The following is a 19,549-nucleotide window of genomic DNA, read 5'->3' on the forward strand; positions in this document are numbered from 1 at the left end:
CCACATAGTTTAAAAGAGAGGTCACCAGATCGGGCTAACCAAAGAAACGGGGGTTGTGGACGGATCCTGGAAAAGGACAAACGTTTAAGACTGTTAGGCTATATAATAATAATAAAAAACATTCGTATTGCCGTTAGCTGTCGTCTTTTGTAGTGCTTTTTAAAAAATAATATTATTATCCCAAAAAAATAAACGATGCAACATAATACTCGACAAGCATGCATGTGTGGCGCATTGACAAAAAAAAAGATACAAAACCACTTATTATATATATATATATATATATTACTAAATATTAATCTATGATATTAATCTAACCACTGAGTCCAGACGGTCAAACTGAAAAGGAACGCCGGGACGCTGTTGCTATGACAACACAAAAAGTGAGCAAGAAAAGCATCCTTCTGTCATGATTTTGTATTATTTAGTTTTGTATTTTCAGTGTTTCTTCATGTTCTAGTGGGTTTTGTTTCATTCTTGAGTTCTGTGTGTCTTCAGTGTTTCATGTATTTTATTTTGTAGTTGTCCTCAGTGTTTCATGTATTTTATTTTGTAGTTGTCCTCAGTGTTTCTTGTGTTCATTCCTTCCTCTGTGTGTTTCCCTCCAGTGTGATTGCCCTCATTGTCTTCACCTGTGTTTGATTACCCCATGTCTATTTAGTCTCTGTGTTTGTCGGTGTCGTTTGTTGCATGTCAGTTTACCCGTGGCTCCATCTCTTGTTGGATTTTTTTGGAAGTGAGTTTTTGTTTTCCTTTTGTTTAAAGAATAAATAGTTTTAGTGAATCCTGCATCTGGGTCCTCCTCTTCGTTTTCGCGATCCGTGACACCTTCAAAACAGCACCGATATCCCTGCAGCTGAATCACAGACCAAAGGAGTTTCTGGTTTTATTTTTGTTCAAATTATCAGATTGAAAAAGATGAATCCACCAGCCGAATCTCTCCTCAAATACGACAATCCAGTTTTGATCAGGAAAAGCACTGACAGAAAATCACCACAGGTAAGTTGAGTAACGCCAGCCGAGTTTAGTGGTCATAGTTAGGCATGATGGCGAAAGCTGTTTTGACCGTACAGATATTCCTGCAGAATGGCTGCTGTGTCTGTCTTTTACGAACATCTTTCAATCCCCAAATCTTTTTAAAGTTGTTAAATGATGATGATACTGTATCATCTATTTCAGGCAAAGAAAGTTGATTCATTGTGTAACATGAAACACTTTTCACAACAGGGGCGTCCTTTAAAAGTGAGTCCACAGCAGGTGGGGGAACAGTCTACCCCCTGTTCCACCACCTCCAAAATCAAAACCCACCTCTACTGACACCACCAAGCAGGAAGACGAGGAGATCCTAAACGCCATCCTTCCACCCAGGTACAGTTGCATCCATCCATAGGCGTAGATTTCTGGGGGGGGGGGGCGCGCGCGCAGGGGATGTGTCCCTCCCAATATTTAGAAAAGGTAGATTCGTCCCCCTCAAAAAAAAGGTTGAAAGAAGAGGTAATTTCGGGGGGCTCAAAACATTTATATATCCTTCTGACCTGTAAATACATTTCCCAATCATTTCAGACACCCCTATAGTGGACCATACCATCTTAACCTTGCTTGGTCACTGGATCAGGTCTGGTCAGGTTAGGAGTCGTGGTCTTCATACAGTCAAAGCAGTTATGGTGTTTTAATGTATAATTTACTGTTTTAATGTATAATGTCCGGTCCGTGCGCTTTTGGCCGTGCTGTCAGCTGATTGTATGTTACTGCTCTACACAGAGAGCTTCTGAACCAGCGTAACTAAATAACATCGTTTAAGTTACTGCCTGCCTATCAATTGATTTTAAAGTCCCTGTAAACCAAAAAAAGTCTTTTAGTTTTTATACAAAATAATGTATTATTAACCACTAGGCCAAATTTCAGCAACGAAAAAAAACTTCCAAGTTTATAAAATTAAGCTTCAAAATCATGAAAAATGTAGCTGTTCTCACTCCTCTGGAATGCTGTGGGCGTGTCCATAGAATGCGCCGAAGCCACGCCCCCTCGCGGAGAGACATTCCCTTAACTGTCACAAATGTAAATGACCTGACAATGGAGGCCTCAGCTCCTCTATCAGACCTGTCTGTCCATCATCTTTGTTTAGTCTAGTAATGGAAGCCTGTTTCTCAATAGCATAGCTAGCCAAATGAAATAAGTTTAGCTAACCACAATAAAATAAAATGTAACTTTACCACGTTTTGCATTTATTTATTAACCAGGCAGCCATCCTCACACTATAATTGCCTTTTGATTTGTGTTACTATTTGCTCAAGTTTAACATTTTTGTCATCAATAATGAGGGAAAACTCTGTTGTACCTGTTTTTTTAATTTACACAATAAAGGTAAAATAACCCCACCGTTATCAATATCACCTAGCTAATAAAAGAAAAAGGGTCTATTGTCAGTTTTATCTACATACCTGCAGGTCCTCATGCTTGATGTGTGAACCGTTGATTTTCATAATTACAACACACACGCTATGCAACCGGATATACTCAGTAGTATTGAGATGAATGTAGTTTAACACATAATATTGATGATATCATAGTCACTGTTAACTAAACCACATTTGAACAGGTGCACCTGTGGAGAGTGCAGGATGATGCAGAGGTGGAAAGTGTGCTGCAAGCAGCTTAACGCCGTATGTAAAGACAATTTCCATATATACATTCCCATAGTGTGATAGCTGAAAGTCATTTTCCACAGCTCAACTTTCAATATATTCAAAACAGAATACCAGATATTTGTGTGGCGGTGTCATATTTCCAATAGAATCAGATCCAGGAAGTGTTGACTCTACAGCTGTGATTAATCTCTGTATTTGGATGTCACACAGGCCAGAGCGGAGCGGGTAACAACTGGGCTAAAGGTCACGACACCGAGGGGAGCGGCGCTGGTGGACTCGGTCCTGGATGTGGTGAGGAAGGAGGCGGAGAGCTGCGACTGCCTCCGGGGCTTCCAGCTCACCCACTCGCTGGGCGTGAGGCACCGGCTCTGGTACGGGCACGCTGCTCATCAACAAGCTCCGAGAGGAGTATCCAGATCGCATCATGAACACGTCCAGTGTGGCGCCCTCACCCAAGGGTCATAACATAGAAGTCATGTCTTATCTCGTGCCCCTCTTGTCTTTATTTCTTACCTTCACCTCTTGGTGCGTTTCTCTCTCACATTTCAGGTGTCAGACACAGTCGTTGAACCGTACAAAGCAACCCTCTCCGTCCACCAGCTGGTCGAGAACACAGATGAGACCTTCTGCATTGATAATGAGGCTCTGTATGACATCTGCTTCCGCACACTGAAGCTCGCCACACCCACATACGGTGACCTCAACCACCTGGTCTCAGCCGCCATGAGTGGGGTGACCACCTGCCTGCGCTTCCCCGGGCAGCTCAACGCCGATTTGAGGAAATTGGCCGTGAACATGGCGCCCTTTCCCAGGCTGCACTTCTTCATGCCGGGCTCCGCCCCCCTGACCAGCAGCCAGCAGTACACGTAGAGAGGCACAAGCATGCTTTTTACACACTTAACCAAACCCTCACTTTGTTGTTTCAAATGCATGTGACATGAATCTTGACTCCATTATCTCGTCTTTTTCCAGGTCACTGACTGTTCCTGAACTCACCCGGCAGATGTTTGACGCCAAGAACATGATGGCAGCTTGTGACCCACGCCACGGGGCGCTACCTCACAGTCGCCACGCCGCCTTCCGAGGCCGCATGTCAATGAAGGAGGTAGATGAGTCAGATGCTTAATGTTCAGAACAAGAACAGCAGCTACTTTGTGGAATGGATCCCCAACAACGTCTGGACCGCCGTCTGTGACGTCCCTTCCCCGCGGTCTCGAGATGGCCGCCACCTTCATTGGCAACACCACATCCATCCAGGAGGTGTTCAAACGCATCTCGGAGCAGTTTACTGCCATGTTCCTCCGTAAGGCCTTCCTCCACTGGCAAGTCAAAGAAGATTTTTTTTATTTTTATCAGGACAGAGAAATGATGTCCCTGTGTTTGTGCAGGACTTGTCATTGTACCTCTAGAGTCTAAGCGTAGTTTTATCAACAACGAAAAGACACCAAAGCTCTCAATGTCCGACCGCATTATTTCTAAAAGGTTTGTTATTGTTATGGCTCTTGTTCATGGTCTCATGTAACATGGAAAAATGTTTTATTTATAGTTCATCATTATTCAGTTAATCCAAATTTATTTTTGTTACTTTTGGACATGAACTGTTTTTGGTTAATAAATCCTTGTGCAAGTTTTCCTGCCTCCTCATAATTACACTTTGTTTTTACAAAATAATGGATCTTCAGTGAGTGAAAGATGAGTCAGCCATAACGGCTTTTATGTAGTTTTAAATTTTGGATACTAAAGGCTATAACAAGGTGTCATTCTCTAATAGATTTGATTTGAGATGTACATGATTCCTAAAAGAAACATCCCAAAACACCTGTTATGTTTTGACTATGCAGAAAGTTATGAACAATACAGTTGAATAATTAATAGTAATTCAAACATAATTATAATTTCCTATACATAGTAAAGAAATTTCCACCATAAATTAATTCAGAAAAGGCACAAAGTGTTGCATGAAGTGTTTGATGCTCAAACCCCCCCAATGTTGAAGCCAAACCTACGCCCTCCATCCATCTACAGTGTGTCATTCATTAAGTTCAAGCCACTCAGTTTATCTAAACTTCTGTTATTGCGGGGTAGGGACTGACAGAACCCAGCTGTGGGTGCAGCAAGTGTCCAGTGCACCTTGTACAAGAACAGATGTTATTCACCAACAGGAGCTGCTGGACACAAAGGCAGGCCAGACAGACAGGACTCTGCCCTGTCTGCAGGGAGCTCTATCCTCAGTGCTTTGGTGAGAAGGAGGCTCTGATATTTGTGATCACTGAGGCGATTGTGTTGACAAGGATTGAGGATCAAAGAATTTGAACCAGTTTTTTTGTGTGCACATGGCTTAAATTTCATTGCCATACAGCTTTCTTCTGAAGTGTTTTGTATAACCACTGAAAGCAAATTTTTCTCCTCAAATATGTTACTGTTGCATTTACTCATTTTCTGTTTCTCTAAGATGAGCTCATCAGACAGGTGACCATCAGGTGTGCTGAGAGGGGCCTGCTGCTCTCGCGGGTCAGAGATGAGATTCAAATGACTGTTCCTGTCTACCAGACTCTGAATGAAAACAGTGTGGCCTTCAGTCAGAGTCAAAGGTTGACATGGAGAAAAAAGTAAGGACATTCACTTTTTTTGTTGTGTTTAGCAACAATAGATAGCATACAAATGTGGAATGTTTGCCAATATTGGCATCCATCGATAGAGAATATACAGTATTTGCCCCTGAAGGAATAACTATCGAATGCTATTTGGTTTAGTATCCAGCAGAGGGCAGCATTCCTCTAAAATAATGTTTAGTCTTAACATCGGTGATCCTGCATTTTAATAAACTTCAAACACCTAGATTACTGATCTTGACGATGAGAAAGTGGAGCTGAAGAAGCAACTGAACAAACTCAAGTCTCAACGGGATGCCATTGGAAAACGAGAAACTGAAAGGCGACAGATTAAAGAAAAGAAGCACGTGGAAGAGATCCAGTTCCTCAAGAGAACCAACCTGCAGCTCAAGGTGACATTGCAAGGCTTCATACCACAGAAATACATCTTCCCCCTGCACTTGTTCCTGTAGTGGATGTGGTTATGATGTTAATATTCTTATTTTGTTTTCCTCTTTAGACCCAACTGGAATTGATCCTCACACCACCATCAATAACAGAGTGGCCATTTGTCTTGTTTCTAAATATGTTATAAGTTCACCGTCTTTCAACTCCTTGATTCCATTAACATGTCCTTTTTTTGGGCTAATTTAAATAAAATAATCATTACTTGTTGCCTTGACTGTCATGTGTCAATAGTGTAATGGAAAATGCGCTCCAGGTACCATTTTGAAGTAGATTTACTGTTCTTGAGTACTTCGTTTTTCTCCTCCAATTTGACAGGGTTCTCCCAAGTTAAGGAATTACATCTAGGGGTGTTTAAAAAGACTCTTATAAAACCCAATAATAACTGGTGATAGAACTTCACAGAAAGTGAAATCAAAGCTGAATCATTTTTAAAAAAAAAATTCTATTGGTATCCTGATAAGTTGTTGAATTTCTCATGCAATATCAGTCAGTCTCTCAAAATGTGGGAATTCAGATCTTCTGGTAAAATGAATAATACTGCAAATAAAATAATTCAGAGGTTTTTGGACCATTGTTTAGATATGTTTCATTGTATTTGAATTTTAACAAGCAGAGAATAAAAATATATAAACCTCAGTAGATTAACCAAAAAAATCATTGATAATAAACCTACACCCTTAGATCCAGTTAACAGTTAAATGATATTAAAGTATATAAATGAAAGGCTTTTTTTTTTTTTTTTTTAAACAAGCAATACTTTTATTTTACTGGTAATACACAAGTACTCTAACTGAGATGACATTTGTAATGGGCTCTTATCTGTACTTAACTTAAAGGATCTCAAATCTCATCCAACAGGGGTGCTAGCTGGTTTTTACAAATGCCCTCTGTAAACATTTAGATTTAAACTGATACTTCCACAAACTTTTGAAACACTTTGGCTCCTATTTGTAAGACTGTTTTTCTTACATTATGTAAATGTCCGAGCTGTTCAAGGTGCTTGAATGGTTTAAGACGGTAGAGAAGTTGACAGGGACTTTCCTCACTCCAGGAATATTCCCTAATGAGTTGTCGTTATCTTGAAAACACCCTGGAGGGTGAAACATGGCAGCAGTGATACAACCACATAAAGTGAGGAGGGTTAGGGTGTCCGTCCCACGGAGAGAGTAAGGAGAGGACAGGTGCAGGTGCTGTCAAGAAGGAGAGACGCATGACAGCTGGCCAAAACACACACACACCCACACACTTCCCTGACTGGTTCTTTCTAGATTTTTCTCCACTTCTTCTTCTGGTAGATTCGAGAGTATTCTTAAAGTATTCTTAAAGCTGCGTCAAGTTATCAATATCAGTGTCGGATTTTACTTTCAAAATATAACAAGTTCAAAACATTTCCTACCTACCACTGCCAGTGACATTAAACTTGTATGTTATGTTGAAACAGGAAACAGTTCCCATGACGGACGTTGACTTGATGCAGGTGTGTGTGAAACGTCTGGAAGCATCCAGACTGAGTGCTGCCACAGATATAAAGCAATGACAGTTACAGAAACAGACCACAGACGGCAGAAGATTACTTCTCTTTACAACAAAGAACATTCAGCTAATAATTGTAAGTAGCCTTCTACATTCAGTCATGATCCAGAAACTTTGATGCTTTGATGTTTGGTAAACGCATGTTAGAATTGTGATCTGATTAAATATAAGTCAATTCTTTGTCAGGCCAATGAGTACATCTTCAGTTTTTGTGTGTGTATTTTGACCAAACCTGAACTGTTTTTACATGAACTAATAATGGTAGATGTGACAAATGTCACAAATATTTGATCTGCAGACTCCCTCTGCACCTTTAAGAAAAAGCTAAAGACCCAGCTCTTTCATGAATACCTACTAACTTAATGATGATGGTCTCCATATCATTGATGATGATGATGGTAATGACGATGGTTTTTGTTTGATAACGACGACTTATAAGATGGTTTCTATACTGATTAGAGCTCTCAAGAACTGCCCTCAATGTTGTGCTTTGCCTCTGGTCACTTCCTGTCAGCACCTGTGTGTCCAATCAGACTCAAAGCTGATCGTTTGCTCTTACTGACATTGTTCCCTTTTTTCTAGTTTCTTATGTTGTTTAACTCTTTCCCAGGTGACCATCAGCAGTAAAAATGTCTTCATCTGGAGGTGTAGCAATTGGGATCGACCTGGGCACCACCTTCTCCTGTGTCGGAGTTTTCCAACATGGAAAAGTAGAAATCATCGCCAACGACCAGGGCAACAGGACCACCCCCAGTTATGTGGCATTCACTGACACAGAGAGGCTCATTGGAGATGCAGCCAAGAACCAGGTGGCTCTGAACCCCAGCAACACTGTGTTTGATGCCAAGAGACTGATTGGAAGAAAGATGGACGATCCAGTGGTGCAGGCTGACATGAAGCACTGGCCCTTCAATGTGGTCGGAGATGGAGGGAGGCCCAAAATTCAAGTGGCGTACAAAGGGGAGAACAAATCCTTCTACCCGGAGGAGATTTCCTCCATGGTCCTGGTGAAGATGAAGGAGATTGCTGAGGCCTATCTCGGTCAAAAGGTGTCCAACGCAGTCATCACAGTACCGGCGTACTTCAACGACTCTCAGCGGCAGGCGACTAAAGATGCAGGCGTCATCGCAGGACTGAATGTCCTGAGGATCATCAACGAGCCCACAGCAGCTGCCATCGCGTACGGTTTGGACAAAGGCAAGTCGGGAGAACGTAACGTCCTGATCTTTGACCTCGGTGGAGGAACCTTTGACGTGTCCATCATGACCATTGAAGATGTTATCTTTGAGGTAAAATCCACAGCTGGAGACACTCACCTGGGTGGAGAGGACTTCGACAACCGCATGGTTAGCCACTTTGTGGAGGAGTTCAAGAGGAAACACAAGAAGGATATTAGTCAGAACAAGAGAGCCTTGAGGAGGCTGCGCACAGCTTGTGAGAGGGCCAAGAGAACCCTGTCGTCCAGCTCCCAGGCCAGCATCGAGATTGATTCTCTGTTCGAGGGCATTGACTTTTACACCTCCATCACCAGAGCTCGCTTTGAGGAGCTGTGCACCGATCTGTTCAGAGGAACATTGGAGCCGGTGGAGAGAGCCCTGAGGGACGCCAAAATGGACAAGGCACAGATCCATGACATCGTCCTGGTGGGAGGCTCCACCCGAATCCCCAAAATCCAGAAACTGCTGCAGGATTTCTTTAATGGCCGGGACCTGAACAAGAGCATCAACCCAGATGAGGCGGTGGCTTACGGTGCAGCTGTCCAGGCCGCCATCCTCACTGGTGACAACTCTGGGAATGTCCAGGACCTTCTGCTGCTGGAAGTGGCGCCATTGTCCCTGGGTATAGAGACAGCTGGAGGAGTCATGACATCCCTGATAAAACGCAACACCACAATCCCCACTAAACAAACCCGGGTGTTCAGCATCTACTCCGACAACCAGCCTGGTGTTCTTACTGTCTCAATTCTCAATTCCCCCCTGCTAACTTCATCATTCATTTTGTACTTGTATATACCCCCTGTTTTTATATTTTATTTTTATATTTATTTTTTATTTTTTATTTTTATTTTTATTTTTATTTTTATTTTTATTTTTATTTTTATTTTTATTTTTATTTTTATTTTTATTTTAATTTTAATTTTAATTTTAATTTTATTTATATTTTTATTTATTCTGTTTAATGTGTATTTTGTATTTTCGAGCTTTCTTGTCTGTGCTGCTGTAACGCCCGATTTTCCCCTCTGGGGATCAATAAAGTATTATCCTATCCTAAAATGCAAAGATATCTGTCGTACAAATTCTATTTTTTTTTTAAACTGTCCTCTCTTTAATCCTATACATTTAGAATATAGGTCTTGCTTCTTACCGTAAGATGTTTTTATCCTGTTTAACTGTATTGTATAAAATGTAAAAATTCTTAAATTTGTAATATATATTTCATATTACCCATGAACGACTTGAAATGCAAAAGAATCTTCATGCAGTTTAGTTTCATCCTTATTGTTTTCACCCATGTCCCCTAAGGTCACATTTAAAAAGAGTCTATTTGATTTAAAGTTAAGGAACACTGCTAAATATATGCTACAATAAACACTTTTGATAATTCTATAACGTGTAAGTGATCTGTTGGTACTACTGACAAAGTCTTAATTGAAGATGATCAACAATAGAAACACATTTTATGGAGCATTTGTAACGAGGATATGGTACACTGTTAAATGTTTGATCAACAATATATCACAGATTAAATTATACTAGAATTGTTGTGTTTTAACATACATTGTAAATATGAAAGATTACTCTTATATTTGACGATATCAATCAATCAATCAAACTTTATTTATACAGCACCTTTCAGACATTAAATTGCAGTTCAAAGTGCTTAACAAGAGTGCAGAAAAGTTGTTGACAAAAAGTAGTTTATAAAATCATTGAGAGACTAATGCACACCAACAAGAATTAACAAATATGTATAAAAATAAAATAGAAGAAAATACGACACATAAAAGCAACAAGATATTAAAATAAATACATAAGAGGAAAATATTTAAAATTGTAGTAGGATAAAAAAGACAATACAGTAATGTTAAGATTTGAACTTATATAAAGCACTATATAAAAGCCAGACTCAATAAATTAGTTTTAAGACTGCGTTTAAAAATCTGGGCTATATAATATATAAAGAATATATTATAAACAAATTAGACACATCAAAGCAGCATGTTGATCCAAAAAACAACATTCTTTAGTAAATCACTAAACCACTTTGTTGTACTAGACTAGAGGCTACTTTTACTCTTCATATTCAAATGACTATCTAGATTATTGTAATGGGAGAATTAATAGGCCTTTGAGTATAAGTTTGGCCAACATGAAGCATCTATTATATCCTACCTGTGTCATCCGTTAATCACAGCAACATGATGCAGCTACATACATAACAGTCAGATGGATGGATGGATGACAGTGGGCGTACAGTAGCCAATAAAGGACTCTGTCAGTTATGTTGGACCCCTTCAGGATGAAGTGATGAACAGGGCATGAGTTTGTGAGTTTGTTTGTATGAAGGGGTGGGAGGAAGTCTGAAAGGAAGCTGTAGCTCTGCATTTCCCACCGTAGAGCCTTAGCCTTAGAGATATTTGACATCTTTTAACCCCATCTTGCATGGGTCTGGTACATATATGCTCATCATTTTAGATGGCGCTGAGCACAACAAAATTAAATTCACAACCATTTGTCAACTATTAGACCAATGTGCCGTGTTTGCCCCCAGTCAGCTGTGCAATCACTTCAGCTTTCTGTTGTATGTTTGAAGTGATTTGATAGACCGTCGAGTCAAGCCGTGTCCTTTCAGAAGCATGAACGGCTCTCTTTCAACCCCGCCAAGCCCAGGGGCGGCAAACTCCTCTCCTTTACCTCCTTCCCCCTCCCCATCTCCATCTCCTCCTTCTCCCTCTCTGCTGCCCCCACGGCCGCCCTCCACCCCAGGCTCACGTGAATGTGCACTATATCTGTTCATGATCAACCTATTGTTTCAATACGTTAACCTCTTGTATACATGATATGCAATCTCTTTTCAAAACACCTCATTTCGATTTAGGACATAGGCCAAATAAACATTGTAAGTGGCTAACTTTCAATTTGTAGTGTTTGAATAGATTTAGAGATATGTTCCTATTACTCCGTTTTTCCCTACAACATAACCAACTCAACTGATATCAATTATTTAAGGTAAGATCAAACTATAAAAAGCATGAAGGTTTATTTACAAACCTTTTTTTTTATCGCACAGTCCTGCAATGTAACCATATTTTAAAGTCCAGAAAGCCAGTTCTCAAAACATCTTAATTTCTATTAATCGACATTGTTATGACTATGACAAAGCCCCTTAATAATACATTTGATTTATAATGAACTTTACACTTGAAGCAAATCTCAAAGTGATAATTTATTGTATTGTACTGATTCATACAATAAAAAAATATTTTGACACATTGTTAAGTTACTGCTCACATGCAGCAGATCTTAATGAGATGTACTCATTTAATAGAAAAAGGTGTGACAGTCTTATTGAACACACATTGTCTCTGAATGTGTCCCTTTTTTAAGATCAATACATCCGCTATTTAGTCCATCAACATAAAAAAAAAGAGAAAAACAAAACAAAACTTAATAAGAATATATGCTTTATTGAAAACACAAAATTCATTATATTGCAACTTGACAATGTGCTTTTTAAACTCTTTATCAAATATATAAATATAGGATCTCACAAAGTTGAGTTCATTCATGCTACAGTGATTATAAACACAGGTCAAATATTTATGTCTGAAGTCACTTGTTGTGAATTTACTTTCAAATTAAACTATCAAGTGTAGAGCTTCATTCATGAACGACTGGATATTAAAAGCCCACAGTGAGAGATTATAGACTAATCCAGAGTGAGGCAGTGAAGTTGAAACAGTAAAAGAGTCTGATTAATAATGTTAAACTACAGATCAACATCAGAGGTGGTCCATCATGGCCAGCAGGTCGTCTCCCTTGTTGCTGCTGCTGCTGCTGCTGCTGGGATCGTCAGGCTGCTCTTCTCCTTCTGTAAACTGTCCCGCGATGCGAGCCAGCTCAGTCGCAACTTGTTCATCCTGAATCAAACAAGACACAAAGACCAGTCATAGTGACTCATCTTTTTAATATACTAATAATCCTCTCTCAGATTACGTCATGCCTACAGACTGTGTTATGTCTTAAAGCTTCTTTTCAACTATATAAACTACCATACTGAACCTGCATAGCTTGAATATTTATCACTCCAAACAAAGGCTCCTCGGCTCCTCCGGCTGTTCTCCTGTGAACAAAAGTAAAAGTCGTATTAGTGATGTTAGTTCATGGATTTCAGAGAACAAGAAAAGACGAGGAGCACTCACTCCGCCGCCTCCTCCTCCTCCCCCTCTTCGTCTGTAGTGAACAGGTTGATCCTAAAGTAAGGTTCCGATTTGGGCGTGTCGTCGGCCTTCATGCTGCCCATCAGACGGGCCAGCTGGTTCAGCTCCTCTTTGGCCAGCAGGTTCGGAGAGTCGTCAGTGTGCTGCGGGGAGAGGAGGAAGAGAAACTAGAGTCCACTGGATGTTATCATTAATCACAAGGGGGGTAAAAAAGTGTCCTGACTGAGCGAGCTGTGAAGTGATGTGAAGCAAAGTGTCCTGATTCTTAACTGTCGCAAAAGAGCAACACAAGTTTTAATGAAAAATATGGAAGTTGATTCAAACATACAGCCTGTTATCCAAGTGCAGTCTTATAAAGTTCCTTCATCTCCACAATCAAACTCAAAGAGGGCCGAGGCTGCCGGTTCCACTGACAGTAAGTCCATGAACTCTTTTAACTAATTGTCAATTACAATGTGTTTCTATGGAAAAGAGCTGAAGTCTGTATTCACACTCGTGCTCTCCCATTAAATGTCTGCCGTGGTGCTGTAGCGGCCTCCAGACAAAAACTCTGAAACCAGTTTAAAGTAATCAGGTGTGTTTTTAATTCCTGTATGAGACAGGAAGACTTCAGAACTCAAATTCATGAAATCAAATTGATTGTCTCCACCTCAGAGGACACGTGACTGTGTTAAAAATATATATTTTTAATTGTGTTTATGAATGAAAGAAAAACATATTTTTACATTGCAGCGTTTCATGAGGCTCCCTCTAGTGGACACTTCTGTAACTTGCACATAATTGTGAATAAAAAGAAAATTAAAATATATTTTTTAAATCACTTTGCATGCCCAAATAAATAAATAAAAAATACATTAAAATAAATTTTGCTCCATTATTTATTAATTCACATATGAAAGGAGTCAATCAGTCTCTTTATGTTGTTGGGGCTGACGGGGAACTACTTTTTCTTCTTTATGAAAACAATATAATGTTTCTATCAATCTCTATTTGTGCATCCGTTTACATTTAATAATTACATGATTTGTATACTAAATAATAATTTGCAGAGAAACTAAAAACAGAAACAAGAAAAAACGAACATGTTTGTCTCGATAAGATGAAGACCGATGTAGAAGTGGAGCGAAATAAATATATTAAAGAAAGTAATTCACTTATTTCAAAGAATTTGACTTTGTTCAAGTCAGTGTGAGTTTGAATGTTGGAATAAGAGAAAAGCACTTCACATAAAGGCCCTTTGCCGTCACTTTTCCTCTGGTGGAAGGTATGCGTGAGGGGATGTTGAAACGAGGGCTCAGCCAAACACGCACTGTCTGTGGGATTCTGCAGGCTAACCTAAATTTACACTCTTACTTAAACAAGTCAATACAAAACAAGGTTGATGCAGGAAGAATAAAAGAGACTGTAAATCTTTCACAAGCTTTTCTCTCCAAAGATACGATGGCAGTCATAATACAAAAAATATTTTTGTCACGATCAGTGAAAGAGTCATGCAGCATTATTCTCCTATTATTAATTCTAGTGTAGGTGAACTGTGAGCTATATAACAGAGAGAAAAGAAGTGTTTGTACTCTTAAGTTCATGCTCACTCAGTCTTGTAAAAAGATGCCATTTTCTGCTTTTTTCCAAGACAGATTTAGGTATGTGAGAAAATATGCTGCAATAACTAATGATGTTTGTTGTGCGATCTGCAAAAAAATCTGTTATTCTCCCGACACCAGTATTAAAATTTGACAATAAAGGAAGAGTTACAGTCTACTTTGACTTGGATTCAAAGTCCCAGTCTGTCATTTTACTTGCAAATAAGCGATGGCACTTAATGTCGTTAAGATATGTTCGAGTGCAGAGGATGTAATGGACACAATTTATGGTTTCCAGGATTAACAGCCCTTGGATATTCAGATATAATTATTTAAGCATCGTCATCAAATTAATATGGAGAGGCCGTCAAAGCTCATCAAACAGGAAAACTCACTTTCAGGGGCGTGTCCAGAAAGATGGGTGGCCAGGGGTGGCATGGGCCCCCCTTGAAATCTTATTGGCCACCCCAAGTGCCGACCCAAAAATCCTTAACTATGATTGGCCAATTGCCTGGCCAGAGGTGGGATTATGTTTAAATCCATAGTTTCCAGTGAGCAGATGTTTGTTTGCAATTTTAAAATACTTAAAACACAAAGTATCATAAAATGTCCCTTTAATTACACTGGTGAAATCAATTAGTCCTTTTTTTTTTTTTTTTTTACCTTGACTGAGGAAGCTTTGGATGTGTGTGTCTCCTCTGGATGGTTCACAGTGTACCTTTAATTCAAGAGGCACAAAACACAGCACCGGGTTGGGAACCGATGATATAAGCCGTAGTAAAAGTGATGCCGTAGTTGATACATACATGTTCAGCCCAAGTCTGATGACTCTGTCTCCGTGCAGCTCAAAAGATCCCTCTCTGATGGGGCTGGTGTAACTTCCTCCTGTGGGGAACTCACTTTGTTTGACTTCTTTTCCTTTACTGTCAAACGTCCTGTGGAAACAGGAAGCAGATGATGACACCCTGGAGTTTTGATTTTTTAACAACTATAAGAAAATGTCAAATGAGGCCATTAAAGCTTGTCAGCAGAGCGTTCACGGTTGTGTCAGACCTCTGTGTAAAGCTGCTAATGGAGAACAAGTGCTTATGATTCCCAATGACCACTACAGGGACTACAAAAACAACAGGTGTGCAAAAGTCTAGTATATTATTCAGCCTTCATTTCGCTGAGAATTGTACTTGTTCTGTGACCTTTTCTGGTTTTGTTTTCTCAAAGAAGTCAGCCTTAAGGTTAGAATATCATTTAGCTTTCCTAGCTAGCCTTTGTTAGCTACTGCGGTAAGTGTCAAAAATGATTTTATCAGAAGTTGAAGAATACAGTTGTTGAATGCTACTGGAACGGATGCTAAATGCTAGCAAGACAAAGGGAGGGACTAAATCAGGCATCACACTTTGTATGTCATCATTAACATGTATTTGATCTGGTGCAGCACTCGATAGTTTGATAGGATTTTGTAAATATCACAAACACACATTAGATGCCGTGCTGTGTAGCTTGTCATATTCCTACCTGATAAGACCTGGAATATCTACGCCATGAGGGACTGGGCCTGATGTCGACAGGACAAAACGTCCATTTGGATTCTGGACTTTATTTTTTATGAAAAGTGACACCTAAGTCAAAAGGAAAAATATCAGTAATTGTTATATTATTATTTCATTTGTATGTTTGGAGGGATGGATGAATGAAAGGCACTCACACGAACATGGCTGTCTGATAAAAATATGAGCAGCGTTTGTCGGAGAAGCTGGAATTCACCTTCTGATAACGATGAGTAAACCTGCGGCCAAAGAAAAAAAACAGGTCACACAGGATGTAGGCTACAGTGATAACAGTGACAGCTGGAATCTAGACAGTATGGACTAACTAACTGTACAGACAGTTTTTACCGCCCTGGGTGACGTGTGTCACAGCTGTTCCTGGATTTGAACATTTTAGAACAACAAGAACTTGTTAGCGTGGCTCTCAGTGTACCTCAACGATTTTCCTGTGTGCTTCTTCCACTTGGTTCAGGGCCACAGGGGTTTCCTTTACCAATTCCCTGATGGTGTCTATGTGATTGTACGAGATGAGGAGCAGGTCTCTCGGCCGAGGACAAAGGAAGACTTGATATTTGACGGCCATGATCATCAACTCATAAAGCTTCAAGAGGAGCACAGAAAAGAGTATGAAATATAAAAGAGTATCAAACATTCACATACAACTGATCTTATGTGCTCCTTAACCAAGAATATTCATCTTTTTCTGAGTATTAGTAGTGATTAGGACTTGAGGCTTGACATTGAAAAATAAAGGAGTTGTTCTGCTAATACCTGTGATAGAAATGATTTTGATTCAGCCTAAAATGATTTATCAGTCTGTCAATGTTTGAGCGCCCAATCAAATAAATGTATTTCTTCTTTTTGGTAAAAGTATCCAACACAGCAGTAATATATATCATGACTGCCGCAAGGAACTACCGTATGAACAACAACTAACAGGTTAAAGAAAAGTAATTACTGTGTGATGGCAATTATCTGCTAAGGATGTAACGTTAGCCAAAGCTAGAAAATGACAGCGATCAGTGAATCCCGTCACTGATAATACGGCTTTTGTTTTGTTATTTAAATGCAAAATGATTAAATCCAGTGTAAAGAAAATGGAAATCAGTGTCATGTTGAAAAACTCTGAGTTTTTCTGACCGTCTTCGGTGACACAATTCTGTCAAGCTGGTGTCAACATGAGCTTCCCTGTACAGGATTCCTTTAGTGTGCTGAGCCAGGCCAATCAATCAAACACTCTGAAAAGTACACCTGTCAAAAATGAAATATGTTGGGTGCCAGTGGTCTTCAAATTCGGGTTTAAATCCGACCTGTGTCTCCTTTAAAGCAAGAAATTGCCCACCCTCTTTGTCCCTGATTTCTGACGCTATCCACTGTCCTGTCTCCAACAAATTCATAAAAAAAGCACAATAAGTAAGTTTTTATTTTTTATTTGCATTAGTATAAAGGGTACTTGATATCAGCAGATACTCAAGGCTAGATATCAGATTTGTAGCTGAACACCTTTTTCAAAAACCTCTGGATTTTACCTTCAAACAACACTGTTTGTGAAAATCTTCCACATGAAACAAAATTAGAGCGCTTAAGAATAAATTAGTGCTGCGCAGGCCTTGCATGTCAGTACACACTCATCTATATTTTTCAGTATAAAAAACTTGGTCACTGTAACTACTCAGAAAGAAATTTGTAAACTTCATTTAATTTAGTCCATATTTCACAAGACTTGATTTGTCTGGATAAATAATGTAACAAATGGATTGTCTGGACCTGCTCAAGTGTCTTGTGATAACATTTGTTATGAAAAAGATATTTTCAAAACATCTTTCTTCATCATCTTGTACGTACCCTGTCCATGCTTGCCGGGTTTAGCCTCATGATTGATGCGTGTGCTAAACGAGTAAGTACTGTCTTCAGTGTCCTATGAGAATACAGCTGCTGAGGTTTGAGAAGTTCATCCATAAAGCCTTTATTAAACATGGTGCCGACGATGTCATTCATCACTACAAACAAAGAAAGCAGAGAGGTGGTTAATTCTTCTTAGAATATGCAAAAACATCTTTAGTTTTCTCTAAATGTTATGCATTATTGTGAATTTATTGTTTTAGACCAATTTACTATGATTCCTAGTCGAAATATAGGAATTAAACTGCATCCACCTTGCTTGTGTTTTCCCCCAGTATTATTAATTTAAATGAAATAAAACAAGTCTATCTACTTTATTTATGAAGGCTATTTCAGTATGGGATTTAATGGTTGCACAATCTAGCCAAAACTCATTATTTTGATTTTCACAGCGGAGATTGCAGGAGGCTAATGGCTACTCTGCTAAGCTAGTTTAGCAATAAATTAGCTAGTTTTAAATCCCCAACACCTCTGGATTAGCTACTAATAGACACTACATAACATACACGCTGTTATATATCCACACCCCCTGAAACAATTCATAGTATTTCAGTCAAAGTAAAATGAGTCAGCAAATGTACTTTAGCTAACACTAGCCATAGCTAACTCCATGGCTAGCTGAAACATTCGATTGGTAGTTCTCTTGATTAAGCTAGCTAGTGCTCTGTTTTTTTAATGGTGTTTTAAATTGAGAGTGATATTTTAAATGTGTTTAAATATGTCACTGTTGCTAAAAAGTCAGATTTTTGAATTTACTACTAAATAATTTTTTTCTGCTAAAGCAATAGCCTATGGTAAAGACAACTTTGGATCTATGAATGGACCTCACGGTATAGTTAGCCTACATGTAACAGTTTATAAGCCATTATCAAGGAAGAAGGGTTGAACATAAAGTATGTTGAAGTATGACATGGATACCTCTTTTTCTGTCATACTCTGACCACACTCCTGCATCCAAGAAGAGTTTCCGAGAAAGAGAAGAAAAAAAAATAGAGCTGTCATTCAGGGTGTTGCAAATGACAAGTGTAATGCACATGTTGAGTTCATAAACTGACGTCTGACGGCTACAGCTGTCAAGCGGAGGGAAGACTTGGGGCTAAACACGTACACATCTAACAGGCCTGTCAATCTATTCAGCACTACCTTTCTCTGAATTGTCCTCAGACGTGTTGTGAGCTTGCAGGCGTTGGTCCAATATGTAAAGCATCTCTCCACCAAGATTAATGAAGACCAGAGGGAGAGTTCTCACAGACATCTTGCAGAAGCAAAGCAGGGATTAATTCCTAGAGGTTAAAGCTGGTGCAGAAGTAAACTTTACACACAACTGTGCCTCTTGCAAATCAAAATCCCTCTTGACATTTCAAAGGCATTATCCAACCGTAGCCGTCGTGAATTGCCACTGCTAACAAGGTGTCCATGGTAAAGTCTTATCTGATCCTGATTCTGCAGATAACCTGTAGCACTAAGATGCAACAGGTGGTCAGGAAGAGGATCAGTCAAGGCCTCTCACAAGCTTATTGGCCAGGACAGAAAGACGTGTCAGCAGAGCACACCCAACCACAGAAGGACTACAGCTATATTTTCAGTTCCTGGTCAAAGACAACCAAAACAATTGTTATTCACAAGAGTTTGTGTTTTGGGGTCAGGTTGACACATAATTTACGTGATGATGCCTACAAGAAACAAGTCCTACGAAAAAACACTACATCTATATCACGTCAGCAAAAAATTATTTCACCCTGATGTGAGAAGCGGATTAGGTGAACTTGGCATAGAGCAGTGTTCTCCCCATGACTGTCCCTGAAGTCTAATTTTACAACCTTAACTGTTATGATATCAACCG

General features: G+C 39.5%; 2 protein-coding genes and 2 pseudogenes across 2 annotated transcripts; 3 read left to right on the forward strand and 1 right to left on the reverse strand.

The window, feature by feature from the left end:
- Nucleotides 1-918: 918 nt before the first annotated feature.
- LOC132991495 (axonemal dynein light intermediate polypeptide 1-like) lies at nt 919-5,834 on the forward strand (annotated as a pseudogene).
- Nucleotides 2,855-4,064, forward strand: LOC132991471 (tubulin beta chain-like; annotated as a pseudogene).
- Nucleotides 5,835-7,210: 1,376 nt separating the features above from the next.
- LOC132991414 (heat shock 70 kDa protein 1-like) lies at nt 7,211-10,000 on the forward strand. Its single transcript, XM_061060184.1, has 2 exons — nt 7,211-7,316; nt 7,851-10,000. Exon 2 carries the CDS (start codon nt 7,870-7,872, stop codon nt 9,607-9,609), a length of 1,740 nt encoding a protein of 579 aa, XP_060916167.1. The 5' UTR covers nt 7,211-7,316; nt 7,851-7,869; the 3' UTR covers nt 9,610-10,000.
- Nucleotides 10,001-12,092: 2,092 nt separating this feature from the next.
- On the reverse strand, nt 12,093-19,169 carry oscp1a (organic solute carrier partner 1a). Its single transcript, XM_061060331.1, has 11 exons — nt 18,850-19,169; nt 18,625-18,654; nt 17,650-17,804; nt 16,238-16,405; nt 15,963-16,043; nt 15,773-15,876; nt 15,067-15,195; nt 14,924-14,978; nt 12,663-12,823; nt 12,523-12,583; nt 12,093-12,380 (listed from the first exon to the last, which is right to left on the reverse strand). Exons 1-11 carry the CDS (start codon nt 18,959-18,961, stop codon nt 12,243-12,245), a joined length of 1,194 nt encoding a protein of 397 aa, XP_060916314.1. The 5' UTR covers nt 18,962-19,169; the 3' UTR covers nt 12,093-12,242.
- Nucleotides 19,170-19,549: the final 380 nt, after the last annotated feature.

Source organism: Labrus mixtus, chromosome 16 (genome assembly GCF_963584025.1).
Source record: "Labrus mixtus chromosome 16, fLabMix1.1, whole genome shotgun sequence".
Taxonomy (NCBI): Eukaryota; Metazoa; Chordata; class Actinopteri; order Labriformes; family Labridae; genus Labrus; species Labrus mixtus.